Source organism: Aquarana catesbeiana, linkage group LG05, assembly GCF_042186555.1.
Source record: "Aquarana catesbeiana isolate 2022-GZ linkage group LG05, ASM4218655v1, whole genome shotgun sequence".
Lineage (NCBI taxonomy): Eukaryota > Metazoa > Chordata > Amphibia > Anura > Ranidae > Aquarana > Aquarana catesbeiana.
In genome coordinates this window covers 643858232-643884802 of record NC_133328.1, presented here as the reverse complement: position 1 = coordinate 643884802, position 26571 = coordinate 643858232, and the positions used below count along the sequence as shown (strand labels likewise).

Here is a 26571-nt window from a genome sequence, read left to right as displayed (position 1 = left end):
TAATTAAAGAGATGTCCAAGAGCCAAGGACCACTTGTGGAGAGCTTCAGAAAGACCTGGAATTAGCAGGTACACAATAAGTAATGCCCTCCCCCGCCATGGCCTGTATGCACGCTCACCACGCAATACTCCATTGCTGAAGAAAAAGCATGGAGAAGCTCGGTTAAAGTTCACTGCACAACATTTAGACAAGCCTGTGAATTAATGGGCGAATACAGTCTGGTCAGAGGAGACTGAAACGGAACTCTTTCAATACCATAATACACCCCATGTTTGGAGGTCACATGGCACATCACCCCAAAAACACCCCCTATACCAACAGTGAGGTTTGGAGGTGGGAACATCATGGTGCGGGGGGCGGGGCTGTTTTTCTTCTACTTCATATCATTGAAGGAAGGATGAATGGTGATAAAAATCTGCTGCCATCTACCAGGATGATGAAGATGAAACGAGGGAGGACATCTCAGGAGGACAATCATCCCAAACACAAAGCCAAGGAAACTCCCATTGGTTTCAAAGAAAGAAAATAAAGCTGCTAGAATGGCCCGGCCAATCACCTGACTTGTATCCAATAGAAAATCTATGGAAAGAACTAAAGATCAGAGTTCATGGAAGAGGCCCACAGAACCTTCAAGATTTGAAGACTGTGTGGAAGAATGGGGCCAAAATCACACCTGAGCAACGCTTGAGACTGGTTTCTCCATACAGGAGCCGTCATCACCAACAAAGGATTTTGTACCAAGTATTAAATACACTTCAGTTAGCGGATTCAATACTTTTTCCCTGTGTCCTTCCATTTTATTACACAGAACTTCATTTCTGAACGTATTTGTTTTGGTGTCTTTGTATGTATGGAGTGCACAGGTTATTACCGACAATGGCATGTCAATAGCACCTTTAGCAATATATTTACAGAGAAAAATGGTGACGTGTTCAATACTTATTTTTTATACAGGATAGCTAAGAAATAAGAGAAGAAAAAATTAAATTAAATAGAAATACTAATATACTACAATTAAATAAAAAAAAGATAGCTAAGAAATAAGATAAGAATAATTTAATTAAATACAATTAAATAAATAAAAAAGATGGATAAAGAAATAAGATAAGAATACAAGAAATTAAATGATGTGATACAATTAAATAAAAGATAGCTAATAAGAATAATGAAATAAAAATAATACAATACAATTAAATAAAAGTAAAAAATAGCGATAAAATAAAAATAAGAATAAATTAAATAATACAATAAAATAAAATACAATAAAAATAAAATAAAAAGCCAGCTAAAAGTGCTCAGAAGAAAAGATCAGAAGCATAAAAGAAAAAAAAATGAAAGAAGAAAATATGCCAATTATTAAAATAGCTAAGAGTGCATAATCAGGAGTCGGGAACACACATGATGTGATTTAAAAAAAAAAAAAAATCTAAATTAGAAAAAAAAAAAAAACACAAATCTGTGCAACTTCCCTTGTGTTTTCCACATGTATTTTATTTTTTTTTTTAGCTTTTTTAATTTTTTATTTAAGACAAGAAGAACACACAAACATAGTATTAGTAATAATATAAGATGCACATCTACAGCAGTTACTGAGTAGCCGCGAGTAATTAAGACCCCTTTCACACTGGGGCGGTTTGCAGGCAGTATTGCGCTAAAAATACCGCCTGCAAACCGCCCCTAAACAGCCTCCGCTGTTTGTTGAGTGTGAAAGCCCGAGGGCTTTCACACTGAAGCGGTGCGCAGGCAGGGCGGTGAAAAAAGTCCTGCAAACCGCTTTTTTGGAGCGATGTATTCACCGCTCCTGCCCATTGAAATCAATGAGACAGCACGGCTATACCGCGGCTATAGCAGCGCTGTACGGGGGATTTTAACCCTTTTTCGGCCGCCAGCGGGGGTTAAAACCGCACCGCTAGCGGCCGAATACCGCTGCAAGAACGACGGTACAGCAGCGCTAAAAATAGCGCTGTTGTACCGCCGACGCCCCCACCGCCCCAGTGTGAAAGGGGCCTTAGGGTTAAGTCTACTTAAAACTGAAATTACGTGTTTGGTGGATGCTGAAGATTTAACCACCTGGCAGTCTCTGCCATCTCCCTGGAACTCTACTGGAGAGATTCCTGCATTAAGTTGCTGGGTCTGTACACCACCTGTGCCCATGAGGTATTATTCCACCATCCCTCCATTGAGTTCCTTAGACTGCCCAGTGGCAGTGCCCATTAGGAGGGATTTCCAACATCTATCTGTTAAGTTCCTGGGTCTGCACATCTACTGTGCTCATTATTAGGGGTTTCCCACCATCCCAGCACTGAATTCCCAGCTCTGCACAACTGCTGTGCCCATCATGAGTGGCTCCCACCATCCCTGAGCTGAGGTCCTGGGTATGCCCACCTGCTGTGCCTATGAGGGGTTCCCACCACTCCTGAGCTGAGGTCCTGGGTCTGTATACCTGCTGTGTCTGTTTTGAGGGTTTCCTAACATCCCTCCACCGAGTTCCTTTGTGTGAACACCTGTTGGGCACATAATTAGGGAGTTCACACGAGCCCTCCTTAGAGTCCCTGGACCTTTACACTTGCAAGGGTTCCCACCATCCCCTCTGTCAAGTTCCCAGGTCTGCACATCTACTGTGCCCATTATGAGGGGTTCCCACCATCCCTCTGTTAAATTCCCAGGTCTGCACATCTACTGTGCCCATTATGAGGGGTTCCCACCATCCCTGCACTTAAATTCTAGGTCTGCACATCTGCTGTGTCCATTATGAGGGCTCATAAACGGACTTAAAAGGATTAAACATTTCTTATTGGTCAGAACTTTAACTGTACAGTGACACACTTCATAAAGAACATGATGGACTCCAGGATAAGAAAAAGTGATTGCCAGTCCTCTTACCTTAAATTTGTCTCTGCTCTCTCCTTTCTCGGTCTCCCTTCTTAACGAGCTGCTCATAAGTGCATCATAGCAGGAGTTCCAGAAGGAGGACATCTGGTGGTGACTCTTCGCAAATGTGTCCTTCTCAAACTGCTCCATGGTGGGCTGGACCTGAAGGGAGGGGACAGACCTGTGATATCAGAAGGGCCCAACCACAGAGCTCCAATGTAAGGCAGGAAATAAAGAGAAAGTCCAATACAAGAAGAGAAAAAGGAATGAAAGGAAAAAAAGAGAGAAAGATAAAAGAAAAAAAAGGAGAAAAAATAAGGAAAAGTAAAAAGAAAATAAATCAAAAGCAAGCAAAAAGAACAAAAAAGAGAAATCACAAGAGAGAACCGGTGTGAGAGGAGAGACTAGCCCACAGTGGACCACCCCTAGGGAAGACCAGCTTTATTGTATAAAAGCTTTATGGTAAACCAGCCCTAGGGTAGACTAGCTCTACTATGGACCAGCCCCCAGACCAGCCCTTCAGTAAACCAGCCCTAGGTTAGACTAGCCCTAGGTTAGACCAGCCCTAGGTTAGACCAGCCCTAGGGGAGACCAGCCCTAGGGGAGACCAGCCCTAGGGGAGACCAGCCCTAGGTTAGACCAGCCCTAGGGGAGACCAGCCCTCTGGTGAAGGGCCCTAGGGGAGACCAGCCCTCTGGTGGAGGGCCCTAGGGGAGACCAGCCCTCTGGTGGAGGGCCCTAGGGGAGACCAGCCCTCTGGTGGAGGGCCCTAGGGGAGACCAGCCCTCTGGTGGAGGGCCCTAGGGGAGACCAGCCCTCTGGTGGAGGGCCCTAGGGGAGACCAGCCCTCTGGTGGAGGGCCCTAGGGGAGACCAGCCCTCTGGTGGAGGGCCCTAGGGGAGACCAGCCCTCTGGTGGAGGGCCCTAGGGGAGACCAGCCCTCTGGTGGAGGGCCCTAGGGGAGACCAGCCCTCTGGTGGAGGGCTCTAGGGGAGACCAGCCCTCTGGTGGAGGGCCCTAGGGGAGACCAGCCCTCTGGTGGAGGGCCCTAGGGGAGACCAGCCCTCTGGTGGAGGGCCCTAGGGGAGACCAGCCCTCTGGTGGAGGGCCCTAGGGGAGACCAGCCCTCTGGTGGAGGGCCCTAGGGGAGACCAGCCCTCTGGTGGAGGGCCCTAGGGGAGACCAGCCCTCTGGTGGAGGGCCCTAGGGGAGACCAGCCCTCTGGTGGAGGGCCCTATGGTAGACCAGCCCTCTGGTGGAGGGCCCTAGGTTAGACTATCCCTTCTATGGACCAGGCCTGCGGTAGACCAACCCTACAACAGACTAGCCCTACAGTATACTAGTGTGAAGGAGGAATTAGAACAGAAACTAAAGAAAACAATATAAAAGAAAAGAATAACAGAAACATAAAATAATATCTGTTTGGGTCATATATTCTTTCTATAGCATGCAATGAATAACTGGTCTTACATGTTTCTCAATGAAGAGCCTCCACTCGGTGGTGGTACAGAAACTCTGGAAGTCCTCATAGAAGGTGGGGCTTCCATTGGTAGGTGGCAGGGATGGCAAATATTGCTGCAGCTGTAGTAACTCGAAGCACTGGTCCATCAGCGTGCGGATAATGGGCACCAGGCAGGAGTAGGCCTCCGTCTTGGCATTGAGGGATTGCAGGAGTGGAGTCTGCAGGTTCCCCAGCAGGAAACAAGCCTCTTCCTTCTTCAGCGAGGAGGCACTTTGGAGGAGGCTGTGCAGTTTTACATAGGCTGATGAATGCATCTAAAGGGGAACAGCCCACCCAAACAAGATATTTTAGATGGAGCAGTCAACCTCTATGCTTATAGATGTTCTAGCCATGAGATCTCCCTGTCATAATTTCCAGCTTTTTTCCTGTCTACCTGGGGGCAGGGACAAACCATTGTGTGTTCCCGTCATCCATATTGTTTCCCTGCTCAGCATCTCCATCTATCATTTTCATAACAGAACGTAAATAAAAACCCAGCAAGGAGAGAGGCAAGCCCTCAAAAAGACCACAGCAGGGAAGCCGTCAAGAAAAATCTCATCCACAGAGCTCCCAAGTGTTGAAAGAAACCGTCAGGTGGCTTCCAGTCTCCAGCACAAATTCTTTGTTTTGGTTGGGCTTATAATTTTCAATGAGCATATATATAAACCAACATGGCTGTTCCCTTTGTTTCTTCCCATAATCCCATTAGAAATTTAATCAAGATATTACCACATTAATATTCTCCAGTAGAAAATTAATTCCAATAAACTGGAAGACCGTTAAAAGGCGGACTACTCACCTGCTGATCATCTAACTTGATGAACCCTATGATGATCCGAAGTCCAATCTGAGCCATCTCCTTCAGGTCCGATGTCCCATTCACCAAGTAATACCAAACTCCCAACTTGTCCAGCAAGTTACTGACTCCTTCAAAGATCTACAATCGGGAAAAGGGACAAAAGAGGTGAAACATGTTTTTGACACAATCAAGGACAAGCAGGAAGGATGTAGACAGGGGTCTCCAGACTTTCTAGACAAAGGGCCAGTTTACTGTCCTTCAGGCTTTAGGGGGTCTGGACTGCAGCCAGTGGGAGTAGAGAATGCCCTGGCATCAGTGGGAGAAAACAATGTCCCAGCATTGGTATCAGTGGGAGGAATAGTGCCTCATTCATTAGTGTCAGTGGAAGTAATGGTGCCCCATTGTTGGTATCAGTTGGAGAAACAGTACCCCCATAGTTTGGAGACCACTGTTGTGGAGGATAGGATTTATACAAGCAAATGCATACCCACCCATGAACAGGGTAATATAAAAGCATATATATTCAATAGGTGCGCCCATAATTCAATGGCTGGGTAAAGGAAGCATTATAGAGTTTATATTTATTGCATATTTCCAGTTCTTCCTAAATGATTTCCAAGTGAAACTAGTCTCAGAAACATTTAAATAAATCATACAGGGGGCTGCACATACAGGGGGTTCTTCCAAAGAAGTGGCGTTCTTAAAATAAGTGGCACTTCCGCTCTTGCTCCATCCATCTGATCATTTTGTTCTCTCTTCACAGGTAAACCTGCGTTTATATCTCCACATACCTTAAAACTGAACATTGCATGACTGCAAAAAAGCTTATTGGGTAAACCTGCGTTTATATCTCCACATACCTTAAAACTGAACATTGCATGACTGCAAAAAAGCTTATTGGGTAAACCTGCGTTTATATCTCCACATACCTTAAAACTGAACATTGCATGACTACAAAAAAGCTTATTGGGTAAACCTGCGTTTATATCTCCACATACCTTAAAACTGAACATTGCATGACTGCAAAAAAGCTTATTGGGTAAACCTGTTTGTCACCACTGTTTCAACTCCATCTGTAGCCATGCTCACATTATTTCAATGTTTATTTAGCCATTAAGTCTTACCTAAATTATGGGTTGCCTTATCTTTACAATTTTGGCCTTTTAGTCCCCTTGCAGTTTGATTGTGGTGTGAAAGTTATGCCCTGCTAGCTGTGTTGCTAATATGCCCTCCTAATTGATTAATTGCCAGATTCAACCCACACCCAACACTCATTATAAAAACAAGGCCTTCCTTACAGGGGAACACATACAGGGGGCTGCACATACAGGGGGTTCTTCCAAAGAAGTGGCGTTCTTAAAATAAGTGACACTTCTGCTCTTGCACTTCAGCGATTTGCACAAAGCAAACTATAAAAGACTGCAGGTGACCCCATTTCCTAATTTTATCATCTTCCTCTCTGAAACATGCTCTCTTTACCTCTCCTCCTTTTCACAATTGCTGCCTCTCTCCTCAAACTCTCTTTTCTTCATCCCTCTGCTCCACCCCACAATCTGTACATATCACCCTCACTTCTCCCCTCCCCCTATTACTGCACTCATCACCTCTTTCTAACTCTAGGTCCACTTGCTAACATACCCCCCAGGATACTAAAGCATGTCCCCTCATACAAATCATATTCTCATATTACCTCCCTCACTCTTCTGCTTCTCCTAATCGCTGGAGATATTTCCCCAAACCCTGGGCCCACTTTATTTAACTGTGCCCAACACACCCATCACCATCACCCTACACCCTCTGGCAGTAGTCGCAATCTACACAATCTAGTCTCCATTCCTCTTCTTGCCAACACCAGCCTCTCTCTCTCCTGCGCCCTCTGGAACGCCCGCTCTGTCTGCAACAAACTCACTGCTGTTCATGACCTCTTTGTCACTAATTCCTTTAATCTACTTGCTCTCACAGAAACCTGGCTCCACGAATATGACACCCCTTCTCCTGCTTCCCTCTCCCAGGGTGGCCTTCACTGGACTCACTCCCCCAGGCCTAATGGACGCAAGGGAGGTGGAGTGGGATTCCTCCTATCTCCCCAGAGCACCTTCCAGGTTATTCACCCTCCTCCCTCTTTTTCACTCTCATCATTCGAAGCCCACTGTATACGTCTATTCTCTCCCACTTCCCTAAGAATTGCTGTGATCTACCGGCCCCCTGGACCATTATCGACTTTCCTTGATGAGTTTTCTGCCTGGCTACCCTACTTTCTCTCTTCGGAAATTCCCACAATCCTTCTCGGTGATTTCAACATCCCTGCTAATACAAACATTCCTGCTACTTCTAAACTTCTTAGTCTAACCTCTTCATTTGACCTGAAGCAATGGGTACAGGCTTCTACTCACTCTGATGGCAACACCCTTAACCTTGTATTCTCCTACCTATGCACTCCATGCAACTTCTCAAACAATCCTTTTCCTCTCTCCGACCACCACCTTATTAGTTTCTCTCTCCCCCTGTCTTCCACCACCTTTCCCTCCAATCGCCTAACCGTCACCCGTAGAAACTTCCGCAACTTCAACTCCTCTCTCCTCTACTCTGCTACCGACCACCTCTATGACAAAATCTCTCCCCTGTCCTGCCCCAACCAAGCCATGTCCATCTACAATAAATCTCTGTCCTCCACCCTGGACAAGCTCGCTCCCCTTACTACACGCAGAATCAGGCCTCGACCCCTACAACCCTGGCAAACAGATGACACTAAAATTCTCAAAAAACGTAGTCGCGCTCTTGAGCGTCTGTGGCACAAGACTAAGTCTCTCAAAGACTTCAACCAATACAAATCTGCCCTCCAAAAATACTATTCTTTCCTCCACACTGCCAAGCAAACCTATTTTACAACTCTTATTAATACCTTCTCATCCAATCCCCGTAAACTCTTCTCTACCTTCAACTCTCTACTTTGTCCTCCACCGCCTCCCCCCACTGATTTACTCACTGCCCAGGAAATCGCTAATCACTTCAAAAACAAGATTGATACAATCCGTGATGAAATCTCCACTCTACAGGTATCTCCCCCAGCTAAGACCCCATGTCAACAGATACAACTGACACTACCTCTATTCAAATCTACTACTCCAGACGAAGTTGCTAAACTCCTTTCTATCGCCCACCTAACTACCTGTCCCCTGGACCCTGTTCCCTCTCAAATGCTACGGTCACCCTCTGACTCCATCCTACACTCTCTAACCCACATCTTCAATCTCTCCCTCACCTCTGGCGTCTTCCCCGATGCTCTAAAACATGCACTGGTCACTCCCATACTCAAAAAACCATCCTTGGACCCTACCAATCTTAACAACCTACGCCCTATCTCCTTGCTCCCCTTTTCCTCTAAACTCCTTGAATGCCTGGTTTACAACCAACTGAGTGACCACCTCATTAAAAACAACCTTCTTGATCCCCTTCAATCTGGATTTCGCCCTCAACACTCCACAGAAACTGCTCTTTTAAAACTCACAAATGACCTACTAACTGCAAAAACCAACGGACACTATTCTGTACGCCTACTTCTGGATCTTTCAGCTGCCTTTGACACGGTTGACCACCCCCTCCTCCTAAAAAAACTTCACTCCATCGGTCTCCGTGACTGTGCTCTTCAGTGGCTCTCATCCTACCTATCCCAACGCACCTTCAGTGTCACTTACAATTCTACTTCCTCCACTCCTCTTCCCTTCTCTGTCGGGGTCCCCCAAGGTTCTGTTCTTGGACCTCTTTTATTTTCAATCTACACCTCTTCCCTGGGTCAGCTGATAGCCTCTCATGGCTTTCAATATCATTTCTATGCTGATGACACACAAATCTATCTCTCCACCCCTCAACTCACTCCATCAGTCTCCTCACGCATCACTAACTTACTAACCGACATATCTGTATGGATGTCACACCACTTCCTCAAACTCAACTTGTCCAAAACCGAGCTTATAATATTTCCTCCCCCACGTGCCTCTTCCCCTGACTTCTCTGTGAAGAGCAATGGCAAAACCATCCACCCGTCCCCACATGTCAGGGTGCTAGGTGTTATCCTAGATTCTGAACTCTCCTTTCAGCCCCACATCCAATCACTTTCCAAAGCTTGCCGCCTCAACCTCCGCAACATCTCTAAACTACGTCCCTTTCTAACCAGTGAAACTACAAAGCTCCTGATTCACTCCCTGGTTATCTCTCGCCTCGACTACTGCAACTCCCTCCTCATTGGCTTACCTTTAAATAGACTATCCCCCCTTCAGTCCATCATGAATGCTGCTGCCAGACTCATCCACCTTACAAACCGATCAGTGTCTGCTACCCCTCTCTGCCAATCCCTCCATTGGCTGCCACTCGCCCAACGAATTAAATTCAAAATACTAACAATAAGTTACAAAGCCATCCACAACTGTGCCCCCAGCTACATCACTAACCTAGTCTCAAAATACCAACCTAAACGCCATCTCCGTTCCTCCCAAGATCTCCTGCTCTCTAGCTCCCTCATCACCTCCTCCCATATCCGCCTCCAGGACTTCTCCCGAGCCTCGCCCATCCTCTGGAATTCCCTACCCCAATCTGTCAGACTGTCTCCAAATTTATCCACTTTTAGGCGATCCCTGAAGACTTTCCTCTTCAGAGAAGCCTATCCTGCCTCCATCTAACAACTGCATTATTTTCTCCATTAGCTCATCCCCCACAGCTATTACCCTTTTGTATAACTTGACCCTCCCTCCTAGATTGTAAGCTCTAACGAGCAGGGCTCTCTGATTCCTCCTGTATTGAATTGTATTGTACTTGTACTGTCTGCCCTAATGTTGTTGTAAAGCGCTGCGTAAACTGTCGGCGCTATATAAATCCTGTATAATAATAATAATAATAAAAATAAATAATTATCCTCCATACTGTAATAAATAAACAAAAAAAAGGTTACAATTTTCTTAAATAGGGTGGTTTTGGGACTGCACCGGCAACAAGTCATGTGATCAATGCAGAGGCATCGGTCATGTGGTTTCTGCCAGAGAACCTTGCAGGAAGGACATTAGGGAACTCTACTGGTTTGACGTCAGCAAGGTATTGATTGGCTGCAAAGAGTTACTGTACTATTGTATTTGCTTGGAGACTTATCAGAGTTTCAAGGATAAAAGATGGCACTTATCTTAAAATCTTGGAGTGAATTTAAGGCAAAAATAAACTCACAAATAATTTATTTTTCTGTCCCCCCCCCACACTCCCTCTTACACAAATGCTAAGTAAATGCATTGTAATGCTTACCCCAAGGGTTGTTTTTGGGATGAAAGAAGACACCTCCAGGTTTCTGGCCTAGGCTTGGTCCCACTGCCTCCTGACATTGCTATGACACAATATCCCAGGAGACAGTGGGTTACTAAACCACAACGTTGCGACACGTGTGGTGGATTTCCACGCATGCTTGCAGATGGGCACTATATTGCCCATCCACCAGAAGCTAGCAGCATTTGCATGCATGCTCATGATCATAAACAAAGAGGGTTGGGCACTTGTTCAATGGTTAATGGTTCTATCGTTCGATGTTTCTAGGTTCATGGGTTAATGGTTCCATGGTTCGATGGCTTCAATGGTTCGATGGCTTCAATGGTTCGATGGCTTCAATGGTTCGATGGCTTCAATGGTTCGATGGCTTCAATGGTTCGATGGCTTCAATGGGTTCAATGGCTTCAATGGGTTCAATGGTTCGATGGGTTCAATGGGTTCTATGGGTTCTATGGGTTCAATGGTTCTATGGGTTCAATGGTTCTATGGGTTCAATGGTTCTATGGGTTCAATGGTTCTATGGGTTCAATGGTTCTATGGGTTCAATGGTTCTTTGGGCTAGCGATTCAACGGTTAAAGGTTCATGGGTTAGTAGAAGTCCACCCTAACACTAAAATCCCTGCATCTACAAACATTCGCGATCTAACACTAACCTATCTAGCCCTGTAAAGAAAAAAAATTCAGTATACATACTTTTTTTTAAGCCGGTCCGACCCGATACCATGCGGTGTTGTCAGCCGTGGCTTTGCTGTGGAGGCAGGTGCAGAGAACACATCTGACAACGGAAGCCCCATTGTAAGTCTATGGGCGATGTCACTCCCCATTCATTTCACAGCCATTGTCGGCTGTGTCCTCTGCAGAGCTTCTGCCGCTGGAGACCGGATCAGATTGGTTTAAAAAAAAAGTATGTATAATGATCTCTTCTTTACGGGGCTAGATAGGTTAGTGTTAGCTTGTGGATGTCTGTAGATGCAGGGATTTTAGTGTTAGGGTGGACTTACATTTTAATGGTTCAAGGGTTCATGGGTTCAAGGTTCAATGGTACATGGTTCATGAGTTAATGGTTCACTGGTTCAGTTACCAATAGTCCATTGGCCTCCAAGAAAAGGATTTTACACTAAGTTCAAAAAATGTGAAGTCTTTACCCTTCGGGTTATAGTACCGGCTACAGAATAATTGAACACTGGCAAACAAAAACTGTAGGCCAAGGCTGGAAAAATGGACAGATGCAAGTAAGCATCCTTGATGTCCAGAGAAGTCCGGGAGTGGTTTGTGGGTTCAATGGTTCATGAGTTAATGGGTTAATGGTTCATGGTTCAATGGTTCATGGTTCAATGGCTCAATGGTTCATGGTTCAATGGCTCAATGGTTCATGGTTCATGAATTAATGGTTCACGAGTTAATGGTTCACGAGTTAATGGTTCAATGGTTCACGAGTTAATGGTTCAATGGTTCACGAGTTAATGGTTCAATGGTTCACGAGTTAATGGTTCAATGGTTCACGAGTTAATGGTTCAATGGTTCACGAGTTAATGGTTCAATGGTTCACGAGTTAATGGTTCAATGGTTCACGAGTTAATGGTTCAATGGTTCACGAGTTAATGGTTCAATGGTTCACGAGCTGTGGGTTAATGGTTCACGAGCTGTGGGTTAATGGTTCACGAGCTGTGGGTTAATGGTTCACGAGCTGTGGGTTAATGGTTCACGAGCTGTGGGTTAATGGTTCACGAGCTGTGGGTTAATGGTTCACGAGCTGTGGGTTAATGGTTCACGAGCTGTGGGTTAATGGTTCACGAGTTGTGGGTTAATGGTTCACGGTTCAATGGTTCACGGGTTATGGTTCAATGGTTCACGAGTTTTGGGTTAATGGTTCATGAGTTAATGGATCACGGGTTCATGGATCACGGGTTCATGGATCACGGGTTCATGGATCACGGGTTCATGGATCACGGGTTCATGGATCACGGGTTCATGGATCACGGGTTCATGGATCACGGGTTCATGGATCACGGGTTCATGGTTTACGGGTTCATGGATCACGGGTTCATGGTTCACGAGTTGTGGGTTAATGGTTCACGAGTTGTGGGTTAATGGTTCACGAGTTGTGGGTTAATGGTTCACGAGTTGTGGGTTAATGGTTCATGAGTTGTGGTTCAATCATTCATGGTTCATGAGTTAATGGTTCAATGGTTCATGGTTCAATGGTCCATGGGTTAATGGCTCAATGGTTCATGGGTTAATGGTTCAATGGTTTGGTTACCAATGGTTCAGTGGCCAATAATCCATTGGCCAATGGTCCATTGGCCTCCAAGAAAAGGATTTTACACCAAGTTCAAAAAATGTGAAGTCTTTACCCATTGGGTTATAGCACCAACTACAAGATAATTGGACACTGGCAAACAAAAACTGTAGGGCAAAGCTGGAAAAATGGACAGATGCAAGTAAGCATCCTTGATGTCCAGAGAAGTCCAGAAGTGTGCCTGGTGGAGGGACTCAAATGTAAACATTAAGAGCCTTATAATGCAAAATAGTCTTGTTACATTGCCTAGAATATCAAGTTAATAAAAAAAAAAACATTTTGAAGATCATAACTGTACCTTCTCACTCCAGAGGACCTCATTGCTGTTTCCTTCCGAAAATAGGAAATCTTGGAGAAGTCTCAGGAGTTTCAACACATTCTGAATGAGGCCAGGCATGGTGGAGGGGGGGGCCTCCTTAATGTCTGTAAAAGCTGACTCCAGCATCATCTCCAGCAGGCTGAAAGAAAAATAAATACATTGAAAAAGCAAATCTTATTTAAAGTATATCAAAAGTCAAAACTTTTTTTTGGGTTGGATAGAGTAAAGCTTAGAAACGCCAATCAAATATTTTTTGCTGTCTGTATCCCATTGAGAGTGTCCCCATTTCAAGATTTCCCCTTTGAATGTAAAATTTGAGATTTTTCTTATCACTTTCACTTCCAAGGACAAAGAGAGCGGGTGGATCTCCCCAGCTGGGACACACAAAGAGAGCAGAAAACAAAAAGGAGGTTCTAACCGCTTCATACTCCATCCAAATTTAAAAGAAAGTTTTGCCTTCATGTACAATAACTTTTGTATGTAACGTTGTCAGAAAAAACTCTTCATGGTGCTGACCTTCGTTTGATTTCATCCTGAGGTCTCACCAACTCACAGGCCGATCCAAGCTTAGTGAGGACTGAGAAGACCTGACCGCGTTCCTTCCACGCTGCATCCTCCGAGCCTTCCACCCCTCTCCAGGTGACCGAGAAGATGATGTTGGTGAGAAGGTTGCACAGCTCTTCTTCGGGGGTCTGCTGAAGGGAAAATTATGAGGCAAACGGAACTAGAATTGTTACCATGGTCACCAACTCCTTCAGCCAATGCATGGCTACTGAAAACAGTTGGGAGTTACACAGACCACAACCTTCCCAAATCAAAAATTCAAAAGCAGTGGTCTCCAAACTGTGGTCATTTAGGCATTATTCTGGCCACGGACACCAACAGTGGGGTATAAATCCTGCCACTGACACCATTGATGGGGCAGTATTCCTTCCACAGACAACAAAAATAGGGGCACTATTCCTCCCACTGACACCAACTATTTCTCCCCATAATACCAAAAATAGGGCATTGTTTACTCCCACTGAACACAGTCAGGCTCCCCTAAAGTCTGAAGGACAGTAAACTGGCCTTTCATTTAGAAAGTTTGGAGATCCCTGGTCTAGAGCAGGGGTCTCCAAACTGCAGCCTACGAGTTGATTGTGGCGCTTTGCTTGCTTTTATTCAGCCCTTGGGGCACTATACCTCTCTCTGACACCAAAGACTGGGCAGAATTCCTACCACTGACACCAGAGATGGGGAACTACTTCTCTGACACCAATTACGAGGCTCTATTTCTCCCACTGACACCAATAATGGGGCACTATTCCTCTCACTGACATCAATGATGCAATTTTTGTATTCCTATTGACCACTAAGCCTAGGGCATTGTTTATTCCCACTGATGCCAGTGCATTTTCCACTCCCATTGGCCACAGTCCAGCCCCCTAAGGTTTGAAGAGAAATAAACTGGCCCTTTGTTTCAAAAGATTTGAGACCTCTGGTCTAGAGTATAACAGAACCTTCCAGATGGCTTGTTTTTATAATTATAAATCACCAGCCACAAAGCTGTCAATCAATGCCTATGGAGACAGTGCCCACCCTTTGAAGATCATACCAACCCATTGAAGGAAGCATGCCACAAGTACATCACTGCTCCCCTACCTAAATTGAAGAGAGGAGGAAATGCGACTGGGATCCATTCTCCATAAGGAGATACCAATGGCGCCCAGTCATACTACATAGAAGCAGCCTTGCACAGGGAGAATAAGGGACAGGTTTATGGAAGAGAAGGTCAAACAAAAAGGAGAGTGTTGCTGGACAAAGTAAGCCTGTGGCTTGCATATACTAGTCTTTTTGAATGGACTGGGTCTTAAAGGCCATCACCAGCCAAAATGTTTTTCTTAAGCTTTGGATAGATTGGGGAAGAGTAAGAACCTCTTTCCTGTTTGAGAGGAAATCTCCACAAAGAGAGAACTTGATGGAGGTTCCAATTCTTCCCCACTAAGTTGGTAGAGCTTAACTTTAAAAGATAGAGAAAGGTGAAGATAATTGTGACAGAGGATGGGTGGCTACCTGGGGGTTGCTGGTATTTGAGATGGTGTCACTGGGTAACGTCTCTTGGTAGCTGTTTTCATCCAGGACATTAGACAAGCTGGAACTCTTCCGAACTCTCATCCCAGGAAAAGGCTTGAAGGTCTCTAGCGGGGATGGTGTCCCCGGCTGGCTGACTGGCGTCTGGTTCCCACTCTCCATGGTAGCTGCAGAGCTTGAACTTCCCAAATCTAGCCTCAGATCAAAGGGTGACATGGAGAACGGAGACAAAGGCTGGTAGATGTTGTCATATGGAGGTCCATCACTGCAGCTCACCTCCTCAGAGCCAGGAAGGTCAACAAGGTTAGAGGAGGAATGACTGGCCTGGTCTGAGGAGTCAAATGACTTAAAATTGTAGGCATGGAAGGGTTTCTCTTTGGCTGCTGGAGACAAGGAATGGTCAGAAAAGCCTTCAGAGAAGTCCATGTCTGAGGCCTCAAAACCCACTGGAAATACAGCATCTGCATCAGCGTTGTCCACTGATCCATGGGTTCCATTGTTGCCTTCCTTGCAAGACCCAGACTCCGAGTCCTTGCTGCTGCCCATCCGTTTTAATGGGCACCTGGTGCCTCCATACAATGGGCTGCTTAGAAAACGGGGCCTCGTCTCATATGACTCTTTGATGTAAAGTTTGGTCAATAAGTCCTGCCAGCCAGGCTGCTTGGCCAGCTGTCGCACAATGTCTTGTTGGGAATAGATCAGATGGAAGAGCTGCAAGAAAATTAAAAGTAATGGTGTCAAATGTTAATGATAGATTTAAAAGGGTACAGAAAGTTTTTAAAGGGCTACAGGATCACTGAAGTTACCTTCCTGCAAACGTCCAGCTTGACTGAGAGCTCTGCCCTGTGCGACAGATAAACCACAGCTAGAAGATCTCTGTAATTAGGAGTTAAATCTGCAGAGATAAAAAATGAGCATTTATAAAGACAGAGCACAGCACACAGGCTTTGGTTCATGTGTTTTATCTCCTGACCTGCACATTAACCAAAAACTGCTTGTTGGGTAACATCCCCATGAGGGATGAATGTAGTGATTCTGACAAACTTTTTACATATTTAGCAAATTTGTATCCGCCAAAATCTCATCGAAAATGGTTGCCCACCTAAAAGTTAGGCAACAGACAGAGGAGGTTGTTAATATTTTTAAAATTTAACACAACATTCAAGTTGACAGACGGCACAATCTGTCAAACTTGGCCATTCAAGTCAATAAGGCCGTGCCGCAACTATGAGCCAAACGCTCGGCTCGCGATTGGAGTGCATTTGCCCCATTATTGGCCCATTCGGCAGAAATGTTACATAAAAAAAACAAAGAACAAAACAGGAGGTAGCGGCTTAGCCGTGCTCTGAAAAGTGATCCACCACAGATTGCTTTTCAGAGCACTGGCGAGTGTGAAGCCATCCTAAAATGTTCCCTTCTAAAGCCCCTCTGTTGAATACTGGGCCGCCATCATAAATTGTGTGGCCTCCTATGGCATTGTAATGGCCACTGATCCTCCAAAGAAATTTCCTAATGTTCCTTATGTTCCCTGGTGGTCTAGTGGGGGACCAAGTGACATGAGACAGCTGAAACTTGATGCAACTCTGTTTAGGGCCAGGTCTTGACAGCAGAGGGGACCGCGCCCAGAAACACAAATACTGCCTTCACCACCCAAGTCATTGGCCCAGGGTTTAATATATATATCTCAGAAAAAACTAGAGAGAGAAAAGAGCTTACCAGAGCCCAAGACTTGTTCTGAGAGACAGCGGATCAGCAGCATGGACACAGGAACATCATTCAGGAAGGAGATGAGTCCCTGGTATCCAATATCCTTCAGCTTCAGACGATGCTTGAGCCTATCATTGACTTTCTCATATTTGATTAACTTGTAGAGGACCTGGAGGGGACAGCGATTATTCAGGTTAAATAGATAGGAGTCTGAGCAAAGAGATCCCAAGACATAAAGAAAACCTGTCAGGAAAGCAAACTCTGGTTCTACTCATGTATTTCAATCCTCATACACAAACAAATTGGTAACAGCAGATTGGAGAAAAGCCAATGTAGCACCAATATTTAAAAAAGGACCAAGATTTATCCCTGGGAATTACAGACCAGTTAGCCTAACATCAACAGTATGTAAACTCTTGGAGGGGATGATAAGGGACTATATACAAGATTTTAGTAATAAGAACGATATCATTAGCAGTAATCGGCATGGATTCATGAAGAATCGTTCTTGCCAAACCAATCTATTAACCTTCTATGAGGAGGTGAGCTGCCATCTAGATAAAGGAAGGCCCGTAGACGTGGTGTATCTGGATTTTACAAAAGCATTTGACACAGTTCCCCATAAACATTTACTGTAGAAAATAAGGTCCGTTGGCATGGACCATAGGGTGAGTACATGGATTGAAAACTGGCTACAGGGGTGAGTTCAGAGGGTAGTGATAAATAGGGAGTACTCTGAATGGTCCGGTCTCTTCCACAAGCAGTGGTTTCAGTGGGGGGCATCGATAACTTCAAAACTCTATTAGATAAGCACCTGAACGACCATAACATACAGGGATATAGGATGTAATATTGACATAAAAGCGCACACACACAGGTTGGACTTGATGGACCTGTATCTTTTTTCAACCTCACCAACTATGCAACTACAAAACTAAGACTACTTTGAAAATTTCTAAAAAAAAATTAATTAATTTGGACTGAATTGCTCTGTAAATGTCTATAGGAATTTGAGCCCATTCAGCCAAAAGAACATTTGTGAGGTTAAGTACTGATGTTGGATGAGAAGACCTGGCTCAAAATTGGCATTCCAATTTATCTCAAAGATGTTCAGTAGGGTTGAGGTCAGGGCTCTGTGCAGAACACTTGAGTTCCTCCACAGCAAACTGGCCATACCATGTCGTTATGGAGCCAGCTTTGTACACAGCGGCACAGTCACGGTGGAAAAAAAAAAAACGGAGTTACTTACCGGTAACATCCTTTTCCAGGAATCTTTCAGGACAGCACCATAGAGAGACACCGGCTCCTCCCCTCTTAGGAAACACCGCCTTCCAATTCAATATTTAAATCTCATCCTCCCAACGGCCCCTCAGTTCTTCCCGAGTTCCTCCGGCCAGCTGGGGAGACACAAGAATACGTCATACAAATCTTTATCTTACCTGACGTTCTCATGCGATGAGTTCTCATAGATAATCAAAAACCTGGGTGGGTACTAGTGCTGTCCTGAAAGATTCCTGGAAAAGGATGTTACCGGTAAGTAACTCCGTTTTTCCCCATTCATCTTTCAGGACAGCACCATAGAGAGGATAAGCGAGCACCTTACCTTAGGGAGGGACTACTGCCTGCAGCACCTTACGCCCAAAGGCTTGGTCTTTGGCTGACAGCAGGTCCAATCTGTAATGCTTCACAAACGTGGAAAAACTGGACCACGTTGCTGCTCTACAGATCTGCTCCGGAGAAGCACCAGCCCACTCTGCTTGAGAAGTTGCCACTGCCCTGGTGGAATGTGCTTTAATACCCTCCGGGGGCTCCAAACCCCCGATTACATAGGCCTGGCTAATGGCCAACCTTAACCATCTGGCTATCGATCGTCTAGAGGCTTTGAACCCTTTCCTAGCCCCTGAAAACAATACAAAAAAAGAATCGGATTTCCTAAACTGTTTTGTACTATCTAAGTACTGAAGGACGCACCTTCTAACGTCCAGTTTGTGAAAAATATGCTCCTGTTCCCTCACAGGATTCGAACAGAAGGTAGGTAAAATAATTTCCTGGCCCCTATGAAAACTAGAGGCCACTTTTGGTAAAAAGGCCGGATCCGTTTTAAAAATCAAACGGTCCGGAAAAACCTGAAAAAAAGGCGCCCTAATAGAAAGGGCTTCGAGTTCACTTACTCTCCTTGCTGTGGTGATCGCCACCAAAAACACAGTTTTGAGGGTGATCAACTTCAAGGTACAGGATTCCAATGGCTCAAAAGGATCCCCTGTAAGAGACTGTAAAACTAAGGAAAGATCCCACACTGGGAATGGGGAACTTTTAACAGGCCTCTGTCTGCCTAAAGCTCTAAAAAACCTAGCTACCCAAGGATCTATAGCTAGCGGCTTTTCCAGGAAAACGCTTAGTGCCGATACTTGTCCTTTCAAGGTGCTAAGGGCTAATCCTTTGTCCGCTCCTGCCTGCAGAAACTCTAATACTGCTACAGAACTTCGTACATCGAAGGAGCTTTCTGTGCACCAACTGTTAAAGCGTTTCCACACCTTTAGGTAAATGGCTTGCGTCTCTCTTTTCCTGCAATTTAGGAGAGTTGTCACTAGCCGATCCGAGAAACCTTTGCCCTTTAGCAATTCTTCCTCAGTAGCCACGCTGCGAGGTTCCATCGCTCCACCTGAGGGCAACAGATTGGACCCTGAGAGAGAAGATCCTCCCGGATAGGCAGAATCCAGGGAGGCTCCACTGTCAGACTCTTCAAGAGGGAGAACCACGGCCTCCTTGGCCAGTGTGGTGCGATCAGAATGAGGGTTGTGTCTTCTGACCGAAATTTTCTCAGAACTGCTGGAATCATTACGGGAGGGGGGAAAGCATAACACTTTGAGAAACGCCAGCTCTGAGCTAGTGCGTCCACCCCGGCTGCTCCGTCCCATCTGTTTAGGGAAAAGAACAGACGAGCTTTCGTATTCGCCTTTGAGGCGAAGAGATCCACGGAGGGGACCCCCCACTTCCGAGTAATCATCTCGAAGATGTCCTGGTTCAAGACCCAGTCGCCTTCCTTCAGCATTTTTCTGCTCAGAAAATCTGCTACGTGGTTCTGCTCCCCCTTCAGATGTATTGCAGAGAGAGAGAGAATGCTCCCTTCGGCCCACCTGAGGATGGATTCTGCCAGACCCCACAAGGATCTGCTCCTGGTTCCCCCTTGCCTGTTGATGTAGGCCACTGCTGATGAGTTGTCCGAACGGACCCTCACATGCTGCCCCAGGAGTTCTCTCTGAAAAGCTCTGAGAGCCAACTCTATTGCTCTCAGTTCCCTCCAGTTCGAGGACTTCTTTGCGTCTTCTTTTTCCCAGGTGCCCTGCATCATCTTGGAATCTAGGTGTGCTCCCCACCCTGTGCCGCTCGCATCGGTCGTAACCGTTATGGACACTGGAAGAACCCACTCCAGGCCCTGTGAGAGATTGGACCCTTTCCTCCACCACCAGAGGGACCTTTTGACCTGACTTGGCACAGATATAAGGGAGTCCAGAGATGCTGGACTGTGGTCCCAGACACTCAGAATAAACAGCTGTAGGGGGCGAAAGTGCAGCCCTGCCCACTGAACTGCCGGAAGCGTGGAAGTCAGTAAGCCCAGTGCTGACATTGCTTTCCTTACTGAGATCTGACTGCTGCCCTGGAGCAGTAATATTGCTCTGTCCACCTTCTGGATTTTTTCTGCTGGAAGGAACACTTTTTGTTTTGTCGAATCCAGTACATAGCCCAGGAAGGTGACCTTTTGGGCCGGAACCAAACTGGATTTTTCCAGGTTCAAGAACCATCCCAGGTTTTCTAAGCTGTCTCTTGCTACCTGAAGATCCTGGTACAACTGCTCCGGGGAAGGAGCAAACAGGAGTAGGTCGTCCAGGTACGCGACTACAGAGATGCCTCTGAGCCGCAAGAAAGCCAGGACCTCCACCATCACTTTGGTGAAGATGCGGGGGGAAGAGGATAGTCCAAAGGGGAGTGCTTTGAACTGTAGATGAAACGTTCCTTCCCCAGTTCTCACCGCCAGTCTGAGAAACCTCTGGTAACTTTCTGCGACTGGAATGTGCAGATAAGCGTCCTTTAAGTCTATTGACGCCATGAAGCAATTTGGGGGAAGAAGCGCTTTCACCGAATAGATAGAATCCATCCGGAATTTCCTGTAGGTAATTGAGACATTCAGAGGCTTCAGATTCATGATAAGCCTGAATTTTCCCGAAGGCTTGCGGACCACAAAAATGTGGGAGTAAAAGCCTCTGCCTATCTCCTCTACAGGAACCCTCACTATCACCTCTTGTTCCTCTAACTCCTGTAGGGAGGATAGAAGAGCTGACGCTTTCTCTGCACACTTTGGCAGCTCGGTGACCAGAAGTCTGTGCTGAGGAGGTTCTGAGAACTCTAGCTGGTAACCTCTTCTTATGATCCCTAACACAAACTGGTTGGAGGTGATCATCTCCCATTGTGGGAGGAAGGCCCCCAATCTTCCTCCCACCGTGGTTACCCCGTCATTGGGTCTTCTTGGGCTGTTCAGGAGGGCGAAAAATCGCCCCTCCCCGCCCCTTGCCCTTCTGCCCCCAAGCTTTTTTCTGCCGCTCTCCTTTTGGGGTTTCAAACTTTCTCTGGGGGCGAAACTTTCTTTTAGCCTGCTCCCCAAACTTCTTTTTAATGGGAAAGGCCTTTTTCTTATCGGCCGTCCGGTCTAAAACGGTCTCTAACCCTGGGCCAAACAAGAGATCTCCTGTGAGGGGAATTCCACAGAGTTTAACTTTAGACGCGCTGTCTCCTTGCCACGTCTTAAGCCATAGGGCCCTTCGAGCCGAATTAGTGAGGGCTGAAGACCTTGCGGACATGCGCACTGATTCGGCGGAAGCGTCCGCAATATACGCTACACCCTTAAGTAGCATGGGAAAGGAAGCCAAAATAGTCTCTTTTGGCGTTCCTGCCTCAATATGCGCCTTTATCTGCGTAAGCCAATATTCCATATTGCGGGCCACTACTGTGACCGCCATGGCAGGCTTAAGGTTTCCCTGTGACGAATCCCAGGACTTCTTTAAGAGAGAGTCCATCCTTCTGTCCATGGGGTCTGCAAGAACCCCCATGTCCTCGAAGGCCAGATCTGTTTGCCTGGAAACCTGAGAAAAAGCAGCATCCAGCCTAGGGGTCTTATTCCAGACTAGAGACTCCCCTTCTGAAAAAGGAAACCTTCGCTTCAAAGCCCTTGAAAAGAAAGGTTTTCTCTCAGGATCTTTCCATTCATTCTTTATGGCCTCAACCAATACATCATGGACTGGGAAATCCTTCCTTTTTTGTTCCCCAAGACCTTTGTACATTTGGTCATGGAGCGATAACACCTTCTTTTCTTCCTGAATTCCCAAAGTGGTGTGAATAGCTCCCAAGAGCTCCTCCACTTCGTCCAGGGAAAGCTTATAGCGAGAGGTTTTTGTGGATTCCCCATCCACCTCCTCCACATCCGATTCCCTTTGAGAATCTGAAGCGGTGCTATCTGGCTCCTCCTCAATTTCCACTCTGGAGCCCCCTGGTCTCTCTCCACTAACAGAGGGAGTATCCACTGGGCTAGGTGTAACACTCTGCTGCACTGGTAAAGGACTGCTTTGGGCTTGCGGCAACTGGAAGCTAGAAAAGAGTGCCTTAAAGGACTGAAAGGTGCTAGAAAGCTCTTTGACGGATGCAGCAAGATCTGTACCCTGTTCTGCTGCCTGTTCCCTGACTAATCCATCAATGCACTCCTTGCAAAGTGCCTTGGTCCAGGATTCCCCCATACTAACTCTACAAGAGGGGCATTTTTTCTTTGAACCATAAGGCGACTTGCTTTTCTCTGTGGCTTTCTGAAAAAGAAAGAGAGAGAGTCGCCATAAATGCCCAATCCCACCAGTGCTTTTACAGAGGACCACCAGGAGTGCCCCCCCCAGGACCAACCACCACCAGGGTCCCAGACACACTCCCCTTCCCCCCAACCACCAGTGAGGGGAGAACACCCGTGAAGCTATCGGGATTTAGGTAAGGGAACACCACCCCAGGGTTCCACTTACCTTAGCATGGCTGGTGCTACTGTCTCCTGGAGCAGTTCTAGAGACCTCTGTCTCAGACATGTCCGCTGAGGATGGTGGTCGATCGTTTCCCCCGACAGCTGACTCTACAGCAAAGCAAGAGGGTCGCACCAGCCGAACGCTCGGGCCGTTTTCTTTCCCCGCGTCCGGAACCGGAAGACGCGGAATCGTCGGAAGTGCCCGCCCTCGCCGGAACTGACGTCACCCGTCATCCGACCCGGCCATAGAGCTTCAAACGCTGGCTGCACAAGCAGGAGAGACTCAGGCACTTCCCACAGCGCCCCCCTGGGCAGAAGAAACACGGACCTCCTCAGCTGTCTCTTTCCCCAAGAGAGGCTGAGGCGCGCCAATTCAGTTTTAAAAACAGGTAAGTATGGCTTCCCCAGCCTTTACCTAACTGAATAAACAATAGTAGAGGGAAAGAGCTAGAGAGACCCGACTCCCCCTCTTCCTCACACCAAATCTTTGGCTTCAGTCTCCCTGACTGATCCGCCACGGTTCCCAAGCAGTGTCTCCCCACCGGAGGAAACACCTGAACTGAGGGGCCGTTGGGAGGATGAGATTTAAATATTGAATTGGAAGGCGGTGTTTCCTAAGAGGGGAGGAGCCGGTGTCTCTCTATGGTGCTGTCCTGAAAGATGAATGGGGAAAAAGGGTCCTCACCAAACTGTTACCACAAGGTATTCCAAAACCTTGGCCATTAATATGGAGTTTCCCCCTTATTCTAAATGCACGGCCATTAATATAGAGTTGCCCCTCCTTTGCGGCCATAACATCCTTCACTCATCTAGGAAAACATTCCATATGAATTGGAAGGTGTCTGTGGGAATTTGAGCCCATTTTTCTGAGGTTCAGCAGGGTTGAGGTCAAGGCTCTGTGTAGAACACTCTAGTTCCACACTAAACTGGTCACACCATGTCTTTATAGAGTTGGTTTTGTACACGGGGTGTACAGTCATGGTGGAACAGAAAAGGGTCTTCACCAAAATGCTACCACAAGATTGGAAGAGCACAATTGTTTTTGTATGATGTAAAAGTAACAGTACCCTACGCTGGAAACACCTGAACTCCATCATTTCAAAGGGGCTCCAGCCATTCCCAACCAGAGGAACCCTTAAAAATAATGGTCATGTCTCGGGGAACCCCTGCTAAATCATTACATCCTTAGCTTATAACACATTTGCATGGTAGGTAAGTTCTAAATATAATAATACATAAAATAATATGTATATTTGACATCCAGATCAGTTTTTTAACACTCCTCTGCTCTTTAAAACATTTTTTTAGAACGATCATGAAATGGAATAATAATGGTCAGAAAAAAAAAAAAAAAACCACAAATGGTGTAAATTGTGGTACCCCATACATTAGTGGTCAGTGGAAGGCACCTTCTTAGATTGGTAGTTAATGCAGTGGTCCCATATATTGGTGGTGAGTGGGAGAAGGACCTCATATCGGTGGCCAGTGGGAGAAAGACCCCTTATATTGAAGGTCAGCGGTGGAAGGACATCCACATTATTGAGCAGTGGAAAAACAGCCCCCCCCCCCCCCCCCCCTTACACACTCCTTTGCGCAAGGAACCCCTGGCAACCTTTGGAGGAACCCCTTGGTTCTATGGAACCCTGGTTGAGAAACCCTGCTTTAGACTACATTAGACATGTGCAGAACGAATACTATACTCTTGTTTTCAAATTCTATTCTAATTCCATTTTCGGCCAAATTTTGTTTCATTATTCCAAATTCGTTTTAAACAACTATCGTAATTTGGAAACATCTAAATTAATTGAATTACAAAAAATTTGCCCGAAGTTCGATTCGGAACTAAATGAGCCGCACATGTCTAGGCTACATACTCTATAAAAGTTCAAAAGTGTCTGAGCGCTCAAGATACCAGTTCTGGGTCTTTAATTCCAGAGACAATCATTTGCAGATGGGTCCAAATACTTTATCCATGTAGTATATATATTTTTATACCAAAAAAAGCACAATACTTTCCATCGGGTCAAACTGTGACCCTCCCGCTAGACAGGAATTAGACAGCAGCATGCCCTTCCACCCAATGCCAGTTTGGTTTCTTGATTAATAGAGACCTGCAAGCTTTATATCCCCCCCCCCGATGGCAGTAGTTGGTTATGGTAGAAACATCTTCTGTACAGACCTTAAACACTTTCTCCCTCAGCTGGTCGGAGAACCTCTTCTGGACCAGCAGGTAGTAGAAGACCTCCACACTGCCGGGCTCCAGCAGGAAGCAGTACAGCTGCTCGTTGCTGATGTTGGCTTTCAGGAGGCTGTGGATGACGTCTAGGATCCCGCATACCTAGAGGACAAGATGGAGACCTGAATGTCCCTAGGAGTACTGGCCAACAGCTAGAACACATTTATGTTCATCTCTTTAAGTCCCTTATGCTAAATAGATACAGTATATTAACGGATTTGATATAAATTCTACAATTTTGTTTATTCATTCTAAAACTGATGTTTTATATAATTTAACAATAAGTATAGATCTATAGAAGAGAGTAGGTGGTCAACCCTGTGGGACAAAAACCCTTTTCCCAACTCCCCCCACCAAGCTGGCCTAATACCTACCCCTTTTCTTAACCCTACCCTTATTTTTTTTTTTTCTTTATGCTCTAAAAAAAGTTGGTTCTCCCAAACCTTCCTACATTCTCTCCTAATGAAACTGATGAAGCAATTTCTATTTTTGTGGCTCAACCATAGCCAGGCATTAGCAATGCTACGTTTGATGCCCATCTACCACAAACCTAACTTATTAGATATGACACAGAGACACAAAGAAAAAAAAAGCAAACATCCCTATTAAAGAGCAACTAACCACACTTTCTCTGAGATGTACAGAGAACAGAGAATGCAGTCATATTGTTACTTAACATACAATGCTCTCTATTTTTTGTTAAAAAAATAATAATAATAAAAATGTGTGTATATATGTACACACACACACACACACACACTATATAAAATATTTGTTTTACACATTTAATACAGGGTGCACACTTGGTACAAGATTCCCAGAGCACTGGGAGCCAGCACAGTGGACGCTCTGTACTTCCAGTTTGCTTCACTAATTAAAACTTCAGTACAGTGTTTGAATAGAACCATCATGTAGGGGGGAAAAAAGTCACCGACTCATTCAGTAATAGGTTTAAAGTACAGCTTGAGTTACTGTGGTCTGTAAACAAAGTTGCAATAAGAGAGTCTGGAAACGAAAAGAACTAAGAGCACCACCTTCTGGCCATAAAAGAAAATACAAAATATTCAATATTTGATATTTTATATTTACCTTTTAATGTGGTAGTTTTTAGACCTGAGAAAATATTATATATATATATATATATATATATATATATATATATATACACACACACATACATACACACATACACACACGTACATACATACACACACTATATTACCAAGAGTATTGGGACGCCTGCCTTTACACACACGATCTGATGACATCCCAGTCTTAGTCCGTAGGGTTCAATATTGAGTTGGCTCCGCCCTTTGCAGCTATAACAGCTTCAACTCTTCTGGGAAGGCCGTCCACAAGGTTTAGGAGTGTGTCTATGGGAATGTTTGACCATTCTTCCAGAAGAGCATT

At 45.5% G+C, this 26571-nt stretch overlaps 1 protein-coding gene across 5 annotated transcripts in view; it reads right to left on the bottom strand.

Moving 5' to 3' along the window:
• Positions 1 to 26571, bottom strand: part of NBEAL2 (neurobeachin like 2) — a 245461-nt gene that overhangs the window by 53444 nt on the left and 165446 nt on the right. For 4 of the 5 annotated variants that reach the window (XM_073632459.1, XM_073632461.1, XM_073632463.1 and 1 more), the window contains 9 exons: positions 25105 to 25263; positions 16883 to 17042; positions 15973 to 16061; positions 15149 to 15877; positions 13610 to 13788; positions 13073 to 13232; positions 5172 to 5309; positions 4342 to 4647; positions 2884 to 3033 (listed from right to left, as the gene is read on the bottom strand). In XM_073632459.1, the coding sequence (XP_073488560.1) occupies positions 2884 to 3033; positions 4342 to 4647; positions 5172 to 5309; positions 13073 to 13232; positions 13610 to 13788; positions 15149 to 15877; positions 15973 to 16061; positions 16883 to 17042; positions 25105 to 25263 (2070 nt within the window). The remainder of the gene's footprint in view (positions 1 to 2883; positions 3034 to 4341; positions 4648 to 5171; positions 5310 to 13072; positions 13233 to 13609; positions 13789 to 15148; positions 15878 to 15972; positions 16062 to 16882; positions 17043 to 25104; positions 25264 to 26571) is intronic. The other variant, XM_073632462.1, reaches the window with a different exon arrangement.